Source organism: Aspergillus brasiliensis (genome assembly GCF_001889945.1).
Source record: "Aspergillus brasiliensis CBS 101740 unplaced genomic scaffold ASPBRscaffold_4, whole genome shotgun sequence".
Taxonomy (NCBI): Eukaryota; Fungi; Ascomycota; class Eurotiomycetes; order Eurotiales; family Aspergillaceae; genus Aspergillus; species Aspergillus brasiliensis.
Window position 1 is genome coordinate 81,688 of NW_027137445.1, and position 15,073 is coordinate 96,760.

Below are 15,073 nucleotides of genomic sequence, written 5' to 3' on the forward strand. Positions count from 1 at the left end.
ATAATTCATTTTGGAGAATTAACTGTTTATTCAAGTTGTATCAGGTTATCACTGTCAACAGTCTCAATCTATAGGTGCACGATTTCGTCGTGACTATTCGAAGAAGCTATCTGATGACTCCGCCGTGATAACTACATTGAGTACTGACATCAAGCTGCATGACCTCCTCGTGGTTGTTATAGAAAGCATAATAGAGAGTGTTATTGCTGTAACCCCCGCCCTTGGCATCAACATCAGCTCCCTCTGAAACAAAGGCCGTATGCGCGTGGACAACCCCTTTAGGCTACTTAGTATGTAATAATTTCTCCTACAGTAGTACTACTATACAGCAGCCTTAGTAAAGATGTCACATATAGTAATACTACTATGTTGTTCCGCTTTAGATAGACTATTATCTAGCTAGGAGGGCTCCTCATCCTACAATATCATCATCTTCTTCCCCAATAGGTTTCACCATAATGTCCGCACACAGTGCATGACTTGGCCAACTTCTCCTTGGTGAATAACCCCTGGAAGTATTGAATGTGATCAAGTCAGAAGCCCATCAAAGTGGAAGCAAAGTCCCGAGTGCAACCTGCGTTAGTGTGGCTGCAGCCGATGTACTACCTATACTAACCCCGAACAAGAGATCACACAAAGGTCTCGGGCAGTTAATCGCCAGTGCAGGTAGCACCACGCTTGATGCATAACACAACCTTATTTAATTTCCGAGCGGGAGGTTACGGTTGCAGAGATGTACTCGGAAGAAGCCTACTATGGGATTTATTCTCCGTCTGGGGTATGAATCTTCAGGCACGAGGTAGGATGCCAGGAAGTGGTGAATGGTAAAAGCCGCAAGTCAATTTATGAGGAATTGCTGCCTATAAAATCAGAGTCTCAGGCTCTATTCCAGTGATGTTGCGATACCACATTCGTGTTCTCTCGAGAAAGGTACATACCGTAAATCTCATCAATGATGCTGGCAAAATATCTTGTTTTTCTTGCTTCCATTGTGGCTAGCATCCTTCATCCAGCCTTGGGAGCTCCAGCTCTCGATGTTGGACTCACCGAACCTCAAGCCGAGCCCAAATATGTCTTCGCTCATTTCATGGTTCGTGGACACTCACCAGACTAAACTTCCGAGTCAATCTATACTAATTATGATAGGTCGGCATTGTCGAGAACTACCAATTGGAAGACTGGGTCACCGACATGAAAGCCGCGCAAGCCATCGGTATCGACGCATTCGCACTCAACTGCGCCAGCATTGACAAATACACCCCAACGCAGCTCGCCCTGGCATACCAAGCCGCTGAACAGGTCAACTTCAAAGTATTCATCTCGTTCGACTTCGCCTACTGGAGCAATGGCGACACGGCCAAGATTGCGGCCTACATGCAACAATACGCGAACCATCCAGCGCAGATGCAATACCGCGGCGGCGCAGTCGTGAGCACCTTCGTCGGGGACAGCTTCAACTGGGGCCCTGTCAAGCAAGCTACTTCGCATCCTATCCATGCCGTGCCTAACCTCCAGGACCCCGCCGCAGCGTCCAGTAATGGGCAGCGGGGCGCCGACGGGGCGTTTTCATGGTATGCATGGCCGACTGATGGGGGAAATAGCATCATTAAAGGGCCGATGACAACCATTTGGGACGATAGGTACATCAAGGATCTAGCCGGAACGACATATATGGCGCGTGAGTTGCTCCTCAACCGAATACATTGTGCCATGCTAAGGTGTGATAGCGGTTTCACCATGGTTTGCTACCCACTTCAACAGCAAGAACTGGGTGTTCATATGCGAGAACCTGCCCACTCTGCGCTGGGAACAGATGCTGACTCTCAAGCCAAGCTTGGTCGAGATAATTTCATGGAATGGTAAGCAGAGCCCGCTCCATCTTCTAGTCATTATGTCCAGTAAATAACATCTACACCAGACTATGGTGAATCCCACTACATCGGCCCCTACAGCGCCAACCACAGCGACGATGGCTCTTCCAAATGGGCAAAGGGCATGCCGCACGATGCCTGGCGCGACCTCTACAAACCTTACATTGCCGCATACAAATCCGGCGATAGCAAGCCCGCTATCACTCAGGAGGGGTTGGTGTATTGGTATCGCCCGACACCTAAGGGGGTGAACTGCCCTGAGGATAATATGCCAGCGCCAAATGGATTTCAGATGCTTAGTGACAGTATCTTTGTAGCGACAATGTTGAATAGTCCTGCTACGCTGACAGTGACGAGTGGGTCCAATGCGCCTGTTAAGGTTGAGGTGCCGGCTGGCATTGTGACGACGAATGTCACGATGGGAATAGGGGCGCAGAAGTTCCAGGTTAGTCGGAATGGGCAGATCATTTTAGATGGGAAGGGTGGTCTGGATGTGGCGGATCGAAGCAAGTACTATAACTTCAATGTGTTTGTTGGTAGTATTCTGGGGAGTTCCGCTGGGGCTGCTGGGAATGCGTCTGTGGGAGTGATGAGGCGCCAGGGCTGAGTTCGTTGTACCTGGCCTGCAGAGATGATAGCTTCTATGGTATCTCGAGGAGGGAAACTTGCATTGTAGCTCAAGACTGCTGATTATGCCGAGAACTCTATTATTCAAAGAACATGAACACAACAGTTGCAATAGGACAGATAGTCAAGGTGCCATCCGTTGTTCCGTTGGACAAGAAACGCTCAGCAGACCTGGTAGACGGCATTTATGTGTCACAGTAGTACAAGGCTGATCACGCACCGCTTGGCTAGCGTTAGGATGTGTAAGATGCATTGGATGAAGTGAAATAAACGAAGATATTACAGGCCTACTAAGTCCAGCTTACCTTTGCCAGCGCCAATTGAAACAACACTAGCCACTCGTTTTACGTGGTCAAACGAAATCCTCTCAGTGTCCAACGGCTTGCGATAATAATGTGATTGACCTTGTCTCGTAGTCACCAATTGATGAGAGGACAGGTACATGGCTCATCATGCTAATGTTCATACAGCAAGTAGATATTGAATTTTGCGTAGAGTGTTTTACTTGGGCTCCTAGGTGGAATCCTTGAACCAAAAAGAAGTAATGCAAATTCAATGTCCCTTAGCACGGATTTTGGGTTTTCCCAACGCACTCGGGGATGCAATAAGCCGCCAGTTACCGTCAGTGTGTAATTCCATATTTTCGTTCTTGGACTCAAAATACGAATTTGATCTCGAATATACAAAATATGATCGGGGGTAGTAATTCTTAGTCTGGCTCAGGCCGGGCCCAATCATACATATTCATGGGAACAGCCGGGCGATCTACCCACCATAGAACAAAACAAAGGCCCCGTTAGCAACTAAGGAGATGACCCAAGCTCCCTTGATAATGAAGTATGTGAGATATATATATCTATATAAACAGGCTACTGGCCTATAGCAGGACGTTTTCACCTCTACCCTATAGTCATCAACCATAATCCGCCCATAGGCCCATTGATATCAATATATACGTCAAAATGGAGAATCAGCCACAAGGAGAAGAACTCTATCAGCGAATATTGGCCATGCTCGCTAGTCTGGGACTATCAGAGAGCGACTTACCCCCTGAGTATATGCTCGTCAGGTCGGACAAGGTGAGGTTCTCTTGACACTCAAAATCTACATTGCTAATTATAACAGGGTTCGAATCCATACTTCCCTGAAGGACAAGACTATACGCTCTATGACCTCATGTGCTTGTATGAGTTTATAACACAACGCAGGATTTTGACCACTTCTGATCTGGACAGTGGGAATGGCAATGATTCGGCTAGTTCTGCTCCTTCTAATCAGCTATTGGTGCTGGGTCAGACACAGCCGGATGATACTGAGCAGTCTAGTAGCTCAGCATGTGGTGACAACCGAATGGATGTTGATATGGAGGATAATCTCGCTGGCGATTCTTCTGTCCAGTAATGTGTGGAGCATAGTGAACAAGATACAGCCGTACTAGCCCGACCAGTCTGTGTATAGCATCTTTCAAAAGGTCACGATGAATCTACCTAATCTTAGAGATCCACTCGTCATTTGAATGAACAACGTGTATTGAGATAGTGTACCATGATAACACTTTGACCTGGACATCAATACCACCTAGCTTCTCCCAGAAAGGCCCCACAGAGAGTCAATCCCAGCATCATGTGCTTTATACCTCAGTATATAGTGGCTATATATTAACAGCCTAATGGCGATATCCCAGAGTGGAAAGGCGCGGCCACTGGAAGGTTGATCAAGGATCCATGACCCGACGTAAAATTCGATATTCAGTATAAATATATATATTTCAATGCCTCGTCAAGGTACCTATATGGAGGAGCGGAGGATGCTGGCATAACCTGTCTGTTTGTGACTACTGGTAGTACTGACTGAAGTGCTTAGTGAAACCACGGCAGAAAGGGGAAAGCAGGAGAGGCGAGCAAAGACAAAAGTTAATGGAAGGGTATAAATATAAATTCATTATCTGCATGAAGGATACAATCCGACAACGAGGCTCGCCTCTCTAATGCTTGCTTTATCATGTATGCGCTCAGCCACATTTTATGCGGGAGCCGATAGACGAAGGGTTATTGGGCGAGATTGATGAGCTTTTATAAGCACCGCCTCAATGCAGCCTGATCGGTACCCACCCCTCATCTATTTTCATCTAGAGTCTCACTTCCACTCGCCATCTTGGAAAATCTTCGAAGCTTCAATGTAATCTTGGATTTCTTTTTAGGAGTGGACATTTACACAACGCGGTTGAGAGTATCCACTTCCAATGTGCGATCGAGTGGTCCGACCTCCTGCAACATATCTGTTCCATAATGCGCAAGTCGTCCTATAATTGGTAGACACTGGTGATCATCATTCTCAAAACGAGCGATATGTCCGAATATCAAATCGCAGAGGCGGCGACAGACTCGTCAAACGAAGAGCGGAGCTTCGGAAATGATCCTGACAGTCACACTTCAGGATTATGGGCCCTGGCATCGGAAGTCCTAGATGATTCCATGGCACGCAGCCCCGAACAGGCAGATAGCCCTTTATCCGTTGAGCACACACAGCGGAATCCGATGATATCTCGCAAACAAAAGGATCGATACAAAACGACAAGTTACATGCCAAGTCGCCCCTCTGTACAATCACACTTGATACGAATATAAAAGGGGCCGAATATCAGTAGGCTCCATTACCCGAACCAAAAAGTGAAAGTACAAGGTCAGGAGCTAAGATACAAATGCCATTTCGGCTAGAATTCAACGGACTCCGCCCACGTTTAAGAGCAGACTAGAAGCCATCAGGCAACGCAGAATCAAGAAAGAACAGCAATCCTTACGTCGTCAGCAGAATTATCGTTATACGTCTTCGTCCGACATTCATGATGCGGATCCTGAAGTTGATATGATCCGTTCGCACGGACATATTACAGTGTCTATGAAACAAACGGTCGAAGGGCAATCTGCGTATCGTGATGCGAATGCTGATAATAGGGTGGAACCGCAGTTGCAACGTTCAGAACATTTAGAGTCGAGTTGGTTGACTAATATAATCAATGAATTTCCTGACTCGCCCGCACTCAGAATAATGGAAGACCTTGCCACAAAACGCCACTTGGACGAAGACTTCGAACAGACGGGTATGTCCTCAACATATGCTCGGTACTCTGCGAAAAAGATGGGTAATAGCGCTGGAGATATCGCGACGCAAGGCAGATCGTGTTTCTTGGACGACGAAGCCCCCGTGATTGCTGACACTCCAAAGAAATCTAGCGACAATACATCGGAAGTGCACGAGAACATGACTGCTGAAGTTCCACGCGAAACCCCAGCTCCTGCTAAATCTGTTCTATTGCAGACCTACCACAAATCATTAGCAATCCTATCTCGCATCGGCCTGATAGAAGGCGACACCCGACCTGGCCACACGCGTATCAGATGGAAGAATGTGAGTATCATCTATTATCAAACACCAGTGTGCATCGCAACTAACGTCTCTTAGGGTAGGGGCAAATGGCTATATGACGATTATGTTGAGCATGTACCGGGTGCTTTGGAGGATATGAAGGGGTTCTTGAAGTCATCGGCATGTTACAGCCGCTGATATGAATGGTGGTAGCCACCATGTCCCAGCCAGCTCTACACCTCCAGATAACTCAACCGTGCACGAATCACAGACACAATACTCTACCTCGAGTGATACCGTGGACCAGTTACAAAACTCCAACGTCTTCCCCACAAATGATAGCCAGACGGATGTTGAACTGGGCGAAAGAATCGCTCATCCTCCGGTTCTCCTGTCATGCCTGAAAAATGGCACATACGCAGTCGAGCTTCGCCAAGAGTCTATCATAGGTATCGCAGATGACCGCCAGCTCTTTCACAGGCTTCGCCGTATTTATCATGACCACCGAGGGAGACTACGGCCCATCTGGTCCCTGAAAACTCTGCATAGTATCCGTTTCATGAAGGTAAGCAAACCAGCCCAGGCATTCCACACATACTTAACTCACCACAACCAAGTTTGCCTACGGCGGAGCCCGCTACATCGACGTGCGATGCCACGAAGAAATCTGCGAACCCGGCAGACCGTGTCTCTGCGTACCTCCCGAGCACCTTGTCCTCCCGAAAGGAAAGGAATACGACTGCCACCCAATCCCCCCAAGACTCTCTCCGCCGATCGGCCCGCAACTTATGATGGACTTCTTCATGCATCCAGAATACATCTCCCCAAATAGCACTTTTATTATTCAGCAACTTCCGAAACGGGCCTGTGGGAAACTGCATGGTGAGTACAGAAGTCTCACCGAGGCATGGGGTATCTACTACAAGGAGGACTGGAACTGGGCGAAGATTTGGTGGATTCTCGCATTCGGCTTCTTTCCTCCGGGGCTGCTTTTCGGGGTTCTTTGGGCTGTATACAAGCAGGACATTTCAGGTGGTTTTGGTGTGGCGAGTTGGTGGATGGCTGGTGCGTCTATTATTGTGGGTATACTTTCGACTTATGATATGTGATGCTCCATAACTCTCAGCGTCTGTCATGTACTTCTATTCTAGCTGTCCTTGTCTTCAGCTTTATCCATCTCACGCTGTATCTCACGTTGTACTCTGAGGGGCTCGTCAGCCAAACATCAGTAACGCTGGTAAAGATCATAACACCAAACAGGCCCCGTAGACGGCAAATACGGATGTATAAACGGCAGATAATGCCTCACCAGTCACATATAAATACAGACAGGCTTACCCCAGGGAAAGCTTGCCCTACCATGTGTATTCTGGATGTAGCTTCTCATAGAAGGTCCTTCCGCATGAAAATGGCCTTCGTATCCCATACTTTCCCATTCCTATCTTTGGCATCGTAGTAATTCTGCACAACCTTAACACATCTATAGCCCAGTCTACCATACCACTCCTGGTTAGTGACCTGCAGATATATTAGTAAAGTCAATATCAAGTGGGCTGTGGATGGCCAAATTTACCTTCGGAACCCGTCCATAGGTAGCTATAGCAAACTCTTCTCTGAGTTGATCTCCTCTCTCGACGGTGTCAAGCATGAAAGTCTTAGCGCATAGAGGCTCGTGGATAGCGAATCTTTCAATTTCGGTCATGGCTGCTCGTCCAATTCCTTTGCCCTGGTGTTTAGGCAGGACAAAGAAGGATGTAATCCAGAAGACTTTCTCGGATGGAATATCGAGGCCTATTTTGTCGGCCTTCTTATTCTTCGAGTCCACAGAAATATGTCCAATTGGGATGAACTCCGCTTGTGTTGGTTGGCGTGGCGCTGCATTGATGGATATAGCCGTGTCGATTAGCTTCTCGTGTTCCTCTCCCCCAAAGTCGGTAGCAGGAAGGACCTATGGTTGCTTGTTAAAACCTTTTTTAGGTCCCCAAAATAATGAAATATCTAATTCTAGAGAGTGTGTGTATGTAGAACTCACAATCCAATAGATGCACTTGTCGCCTCTAATCTGTTCATTTTTCCATATTTCTTGAACCTTCTCCATATCCCAAGAACATTCCACTCGCTGTTTGAAGAGCAATAATCGATGAGACTCGGACAGCGGATCCCAAGGGATCAACGCCACTTCTGATGTCGGACTCATTGTCGAGGATCGAGCCTGTTGCGGGGGAGTAATGAAGGTTCACTCTGCAGAGTGATTTAATTGACAATGAGTAGAGAAGATGGGGTGTCTGGGCTGAACCAGGTAAAGAGATCTTGGTTATATATCACGTCAAGAGTAGCCAGAACACAACCAAAACCCCTTGCTTACATGACGATCTGCCGATCGCTTTGAGACACCATAATACTCACAGAACTTCAAGACTACTATCTTTGAATGTCTGTACGCTTTACGGAATGTAGAATTGTTCTTCGTATATGTGGGCTGCACTTACGCTTTTTGATACGCATTTAACCTGAAGTGGGGCCAGATGTTCTAAATATAGTACCAGTGAGGAAGATTTCTGAGACACCAGCTACTACGACTCGTAGGGTTCGACTCGTTGGCTTTGACTCGCTGATAACCAAAAGTTCCTGATATTGAGTACCCATATTATCTACATAAGTCCAGACTAGTGCGCCTCACGTATCTCAGGAAATGGTTCAAATCCTTGAGTGGTCAACGTTAGAGCATTCAGTCGAAGAAAAGTTCAGACTGTCTTCACACCCGAGCGATGTGCGCCATAAAGTAGCAGACTACTTCTATCAACTAGCTCAGCTTGGATTCTGCCTTCCTGTTGACTATCGGATCTTCTTCAAAAATCTGAGATATTCGAGAAGTACGCAGGTGCCCAAAAATCACCATCAAGGCCTAGTGGCGCACGACCAACCAGCCTTCAGATTATCCAAGATGAACATCCTGAGGGGCAGCTGAATAGCAAGTTGAGTTCCATATCACAGACTGTTCATCTGGCCTGTATATCTTTGGTTGTTCTATTAACTCGTGCACTCTATCATACTGGTACTATTCTCCACCGTACTACCCACGATATTGCAAGAGCAAGAACTATAGTCAACAGAAATTGTATATAGCTTTGGATAATATGAATTGAATCTCGACTTAAACTCTCTCAAGTGCCTCTTCCGTTATACAATTATATCTAAAGCTTTGTACTTGATTCTGGACATTCTTTAGTAGGAATGCTGTGATCATGGCCTGCTCAGAAGAGCAGAATGTAGATCACTATAGTTTCAAACAATACCGATTCATTTGTTACAATTACATTAACCAAAGATATGGATACTGAGGGAAGAGAAAGAGAGAAAAAACTTTCAGACAGGGTTATCTTCAGTAGGTCTAATATCATAATTGTCTCCTGTTCTTAGTTCTATGTGTTCCCACTGTCGAGTCGGTCCTCCCATGTATGTCGGGTCGTCACATAATATGGATAGATAAGTTTTCACTCACGTATGAAGACTAGGAGTAATCGACACAGCCATAGTAGCAGTATATACTATATATTGGCAGTAGGTTACTGTATAGAGTACTTTCATACATCATGCATCCTTTTTCTCGTATCACTTTTTATCTCTCCCACAACAACACGATCAGCAAGTCGTTAGAACGGGAGTCTCAGTAGCTGTCCAGTCCATTGCAGTCCCTTATTGTTTTACGTTTCTCCCTCTCTCTCTATATATCTCTCCCCATCTCTCACGGTATATTCCTCATCCGTGAGCTGATGGTCCTTCTCTGCTTGTCTGTCGAGAGAATAAAGATAGTAGAAAAGGTATATCAACTTGACATCCACAAAGATATCATAGCCAAAGATAGCGCTCACGTGGAATACTCTGGAGAATCTCGGTGTTGGTTGCTTTTCTGCCCCTGCTGGTAAAGTGCAGGGGCCTCTGATCGGTTTGATATCGGACATAAGCCGGCCTCGCAAGGTAGATCAATAAATGTACCAAGCATAGGATGCATTCATTGTGAACCTATAACGCGGTCCGACGGAAAGGACTGAGGTGGCCATGGTGCACGTACTAAAGTCGTCGCGCATTAGTCGGGCTGTAATTATCTGTCGTTAACTCCGAGGAGACGCAGGGGAAGATCTGTATAGGTCAGCTTTAGTGGGACTACATGGGCTTCTTGTGGTAATCGGTCTAAAGGAGATGAGAGATTGGACAGACATCATTAGTAGAACTAGTACTACTAGAATCTGGTAGTACTGAGTGGGCTACACTAAGAGGTTGTCTAGCCAAGATCTATTTGGTTCAAGTTATCTTTGTGGCTGAGATTATAGTCTAGCTGGTCGATCGAAATGTCTTTTGCATACTCTCACTAATTGCTTGTATACTGTCGGCATCTCCCGCGGATGGGAACCCGTGGTGGGAATAACCTCGGAACCGGACGGTGACTGCCGATAATCTCCCACAGAAACAAGACGCACTCTATCAGAGGATTTTTAGTTCGATTTTCAATAGGTGAAGCATAGAGACAGGTATGAGCTTTCCTGGTTGGCAGCATTCCCGCGCGCTCGTGTCTATCTCGATAAGATCTTAGTCGGATGTAGTCAATGCTGTCGTTGAATATTTTGCTGCCTAGAGTCTGACCAAGAAAGCTTGTTGGGCTAGCCAATGATGGATAGTAATAGCTGATGTTCTTAAGGGAAGGGCAAGCTAGTGAATTGTCTTAGAAACATGACACCATAACTGCAGTGGTGGTGTTGAAGTGAGAGGTGGGAGCCGCAGGGCAAATCAGGCCAACCGTTCTCGCAATGGACCAATATACCAGCTCCTCTTGCATGGCACTAGGCGAATGAAATCAATCAAGGCAGCGGAAACGCGGAGGGTAAGTGGCTTCACCCCATTCGGAGGATAACCGAGGCTACCTAAACCGAGTTCACTCACCGGCATCCCCGTGGGGATTCCCCCAAGCTGACTCCGGTTCCCCATGGCACCAGAACCACACCAGCCATGAGCATTCGGTCATCCAAACATTCATGGCTTACATATCTTCCAATCTCACCACCCACCCATCATAGAAATCATGATTCTGACTTGTTTGGATGATACTTAAAGTCAAGAACGGCGCGTGAGTCACAAGTGGGCCCGGCTGACGGCACGACCAGCTGTTGGCTTCGGACTTGAATACCTGAAGAGGCCGAGAGCAGGAGGTCGGTGGTCTCACATCCTGGCAGCACCGATTCTCTCGACGGTGGCCCGAGCCATCTGTCGCGCGAAGGATGCCGGCTCGAGACAGCATGAGGCCGCGAAGCACAACCAAGACGGCGTGGAATGAACCCCGCAACTGCGACCGAGCGAAAAATCAGGCGCTGATCGGTTGGGCGGCCGGCATGCGCCAACGCAGAGTGTAAGACGCAAGGGGACAGAAGCGAGGTGACATCCACGTGTCGCAGCAGCTCAACTCGTGGCAAAAGCACTGATCAGAACCCGTTTAAGCGGTTCAAAGACAGAGACCAACGGATGATGGTTGTTTCTGATGGCCAGCCAGTGATAGAAGGAGTGCTGATTTCCGGCTGTTGTGCCGGCCTGATGGCTGCCAGTCTTGGGGCTGTAGGGAAAATCCGGCTAAATGTGACCATCATTGCCTGTCCCAGAATGGTCTGGTCATCTCTGCTGTCCAGACCTGTCTTGTGCTATTCCCCATATTCTATCTCCGCTCTTTTCTGGAGAGAAAGTGGTCGTGCCCCCTCGCCCCTACCATGGTTCCCCTCTTTTCTCCCATCCCCGCAAAATCCACTGGCTGCTTCTATACCGTTCTCCATATCATGTCGGTCCCAACCTACGTACTTGATGTCATCATCCATCCGTATCACCCGGCTAGCGCTTGCCAAGCACCGCCGACATGGCTATTGCCAGGCCGCCCGCCACGAAGCTTGTGTCCAACCGGCGGATATAATCCAGTCCGGCCTCCACGATGCCGAACCTGAACCGATGACAAACCATGCCTATGGCCCCCATGGTATCCGACTAGCCCCCCCGTAGCATCCGACTGGCCCCATGGGGATGAATGACATCCCTTGGGGTAAAAGGATTGTAGCACGCCTTACCAGACCGAGCTAGCCTGGCAGCGATGGATGAAGTCTGGCTAAATCGGATGCCCAATCATGGAGCCATAGGAAGCGCTTCACGGAAATTGCATGACATCGATGTCGTCGACTAGCGCCATGCATCTAATTTCTAAAGGGAATAGCCTAAACAAAAATGTAAAGCAATCGGGGAAAAGAAGGATGCCGCAGCTATAGCTATACGCGACGCATGACAGGTCTTGCGTCCTGGGCTGGCTGTTTTTATGTCGCATGCCTCCCGCCAGATGATGCTCGCTGATTTTCTTTCTTCTACTTCCTGTTGCTGACGTACCGATCTTTTCACTCCTCTTTATCTACTATCATCGGCCGTCTCCAGGGGTTGTACTGTGATTGTCCATACCATCGTTCAACATGGGTATGGGTGCGGGCGCTGAGGCCGTGTCCGGCAAGCGTGCTGAGCTCGCCGGCAATCGCGTCGGATGGCGTGGGCTCCTGAGCAGCAAGAAGACCTTTGCGATTGCGCTGTTCGCGTCGCTGGGTGGTTTCGTCTATGGATGTAGGTTTGATTAGCTGATTGCCACAGAACATGGCTAACGGACCCTTGATAGACAACCAGGGAATGTTCTCCGAAATTCTTACTATGAACTCTTTTATTAAAGCGGTATGCGTCACGATTCATCTGCTGGACTTACACTTTGCTGACATAGAAAGACCGACGGATATGCAGCACGAACCGGTTTGAAGCAGGGTATGCTTACAGCAATCCTGGAATTGGGAGCGTGGGTTGGTACACTGTTGAACGGTTATCTTGCCGATGCCCTGGGCCGTCGTCGGACTGTCGTGGTCGCTGTGGTTATCTTCTGCGTTGGTGTGATTGTCCAGGCTTGTACAAAGAATGCTGGATATGTTTTCGCCGGTCGGTTCGTCACCGGTTTGGGAGTCGGTAATCTGAGTATGATTGTGCCTTTGTATAACGCAGAGCTGGTACGTCAAAACGATTTCCGGTTCATGTTCACCAGTACTGACAGTCCAGGCTCCCCCCGAAATTCGTGGTTCCCTCGTCGCCGTCCAACAACTGTCCATCACCTTCGGTATCATGGTCAGCTTCTGGGTACGTTGTATCCATATCCCTTCCAAGTCTTATAAGCTAAACGGAACAGATTGGCTACGGAACCAACTACATTGGCGGTACGGGCGATGGCCAGTCCATTGCGGCCTGGGAGATCCCCGTATGCATTCAGGTCCTTCCGGCCTTGATCCTCGCTGCGGGCATGGTGTTGTTCATGCCTCAATCGCCTCGTCATCTCATGAACCAGGGACGGGAGGAAGAATGCCTGCAGACCCTTGCCCGTCTTCGCGATGCCCCAACTGACGACATCCTGGTCCGCATCGAGTTCTTGGAGATCAAGTCGCTCAAGATGTTCGAGGAAGAGACTGCTAAGAAGAAGTACCCACAATACCAGGATGGATCCTTCAAGAGCAACTTTATGATTGGGTTTTACGACTACCTGTCGCTCGTCACCAACCCATCTCTGTTCAAGCGGACCACCGTTGCGGTATGGAGCCTCTATCAACCCTTATGAACTGCATATTGACATCTCTAGTGCTTAATCATGGTTTTCCAACAATGGAACGGCATCAACGCCATCAACTACTACGCCCCACAGGTCTTCGAAGGCCTTGAATTGGGCGGAAACACGACATCGCTGTTGGCTACTGGTGTTGCAGGTATCTTCGAGTTCGTCTTCACGATCCCGGCGGTGCTCTGGGTCGACAACATCGGTCGTAAGAAGATCCTGCTTGCCGGAGCTATTGGTATGGCGATCTGCCATTTCATCTGTGCCGGCCTGATTGGTTCGTATGAGGGAACCTTTGGGGAGCACAAGAGCGCCGGATGGGCAACCGTGGCATTCGTCTGGATCTTCATCATCAACTTTGCCTACTCTTGGGGTACGTGATCAATCAATAATCTACCCCTATTAGAGTTATGCTCACCATTTCCAACAGGTCCGTGCGCATGGATTGTGGTGTCTGAAGTTTTCCCGCTCAGCATGCGTGCCAAGGGTGTCAGTATCGGCGGTAGCAGCAACTGGGTAAGTGAGCCAGTACTACATCTCTCTACAGGCACCTTTTCTAACTACTCCCAGCTCAACAACTTCGGCGTCGGTCTAGCTACCTCCCCCTTCATCGCCGCCTCCACCTACGGTACCTTCATCTTCTTCGGCTGCATTACCCTGGTCGGAGTATTCTACGTGTGGTTCTTCGTTCCCGAGACCAAGGGACGCACCCTGGAGGAGATGGACGAACTGTTCGGCTCTGAGGGCATGGCCGCCGAGGATGAGGCACTCCGACAACAGATTGATCGCGACATCGGGTTGACCGCACTGCTTCACGGCGAGATGATTGATGAATCTACCGAGAAGATTCCCGAGAAGGCGGTCCATGCGGACAACGTGGCCCTGGATTCTCCCTCGGCGTAAGCCACATGCAGATTGCAGTGAAGCAAACCGTACAAAGTATAATCTAAGGGTGGTGAACCTAATGCCAAGAGAGACAGACAGGGAGAGAGAGAGAGAAAGGAAAGGAGGGATCCAATCCCGATGATCCGGAACAGCTGGAAGCCATGGAATGAGCAACAATACCCCTTTAGCCGTAAATTCAAGGAAATAATGCAGTGTATACCATCAAACTTAGGCTAATTTCACAACTTCACCCGGTTTTATTCTTACCCAACCACAGTTACCAGTCACCACAAACTTCGCGCCCAGACCCCTAACCATCCCGAACCATCCCTAATACGGCGTAGTTTATAGTTGTCTATGACTCCATTGGTCAGTCCTCCACATAAGCGGCTCGAGCCGAATGCGGAGGGCTCCATTTATTTTTGTATTCAGGCCAATCAGTATCCGTGGCTCCCCGCCCACGCGGGATTGAGTCGTCTGGAGAAAAGCCGGGGAGGAAGAGGAGGGATTATTAGCATGATGTGATTCCTACAAAGTACGCAGAGTGGTTACTAAGTAGGACGGGGTTAGTCATTTGTACTCGCTTAACTCCGAGAAAACTGACACACAGGAAGACTAGGTGGTAGTGATGGTGGTGTAATCTCGGTATTCTCTGGTAATCGTTGCT

The 15,073-nt window shown here is 48.3% G+C and overlaps 7 protein-coding genes across 7 annotated transcripts; 5 read left to right on the forward strand and 2 right to left on the reverse strand.

Moving 5' to 3' along the window:
• Positions 1-714: 714 nt before the first annotated feature.
• ASPBRDRAFT_73559 (glycoside hydrolase family 71 protein) lies at positions 715-2,667 on the forward strand. Its single transcript, XM_067629213.1, has 4 exons — positions 715-1,090; positions 1,147-1,678; positions 1,728-1,859; positions 1,919-2,667. Exons 1-4 carry the CDS (start codon positions 953-955, stop codon positions 2,476-2,478), a joined length of 1,362 nt encoding a protein of 453 aa, XP_067480341.1. The 5' UTR covers positions 715-952; the 3' UTR covers positions 2,479-2,667.
• A 793-nt stretch (positions 2,668-3,460) lies between these two features.
• ASPBRDRAFT_28364 (uncharacterized protein) lies at positions 3,461-3,899 on the forward strand (the record flags this gene model as incomplete). Its single annotated transcript, XM_067622501.1, has 2 exons — positions 3,461-3,577; positions 3,624-3,899. The coding sequence occupies 2 exons, from the start codon at positions 3,461-3,463 to the stop codon at positions 3,897-3,899; spliced, it is 393 nt and encodes a 130-aa protein (XP_067480342.1).
• Positions 3,900-5,546: 1,647 nt separating this feature from the next.
• Positions 5,547-6,973, forward strand: ASPBRDRAFT_194062 (uncharacterized protein; the record flags this gene model as incomplete). The annotated part of the gene is made up of 4 exons (XM_067620706.1): positions 5,547-5,906; positions 5,961-6,037; positions 6,078-6,429; positions 6,482-6,973. 4 exons carry the CDS (start codon positions 5,547-5,549, stop codon positions 6,971-6,973), a joined length of 1,281 nt encoding a protein of 426 aa, XP_067480343.1.
• Positions 6,974-7,247: 274 nt separating this feature from the next.
• ASPBRDRAFT_194063 (GNAT family N-acetyltransferase) lies at positions 7,248-8,061 on the reverse strand (the record flags this gene model as incomplete). Its single annotated transcript, XM_067620707.1, has 3 exons — positions 7,248-7,382; positions 7,438-7,812; positions 7,897-8,061. The coding sequence occupies 3 exons, from the start codon at positions 8,059-8,061 to the stop codon at positions 7,248-7,250; spliced, it is 675 nt and encodes a 224-aa protein (XP_067480344.1).
• Positions 8,062-9,990: 1,929 nt separating this feature from the next.
• ASPBRDRAFT_491493 (uncharacterized protein) lies at positions 9,991-11,137 on the reverse strand. Its single transcript, XM_067626262.1, has 3 exons — positions 10,803-11,137; positions 10,083-10,571; positions 9,991-10,004 (listed from the first exon to the last, which is right to left on the reverse strand). The coding sequence occupies exons 1-2, from the start codon at positions 10,894-10,896 to the stop codon at positions 10,234-10,236; spliced, it is 432 nt and encodes a 143-aa protein (XP_067480345.1). The 5' UTR covers positions 10,897-11,137; the 3' UTR covers positions 9,991-10,004; positions 10,083-10,233.
• A 131-nt stretch (positions 11,138-11,268) lies between these two features.
• On the forward strand, positions 11,269-12,128 carry ASPBRDRAFT_491469 (uncharacterized protein). The gene has a single exon (XM_067626261.1). The coding sequence runs from the start codon at positions 11,379-11,381 to the stop codon at positions 11,898-11,900; it is 522 nt and encodes a 173-aa protein (XP_067480346.1). The 5' UTR covers positions 11,269-11,378; the 3' UTR covers positions 11,901-12,128.
• Positions 12,129-12,355: 227 nt separating this feature from the next.
• On the forward strand, positions 12,356-14,424 carry ASPBRDRAFT_194064 (putative MFS monosaccharide transporter; the record flags this gene model as incomplete). Its single annotated transcript, XM_067620708.1, has 8 exons — positions 12,356-12,500; positions 12,553-12,605; positions 12,656-12,928; positions 12,978-13,055; positions 13,105-13,500; positions 13,549-13,894; positions 13,952-14,037; positions 14,092-14,424. 8 exons carry the CDS (start codon positions 12,356-12,358, stop codon positions 14,422-14,424), a joined length of 1,710 nt encoding a protein of 569 aa, XP_067480347.1.
• Positions 14,425-15,073: the final 649 nt, after the last annotated feature.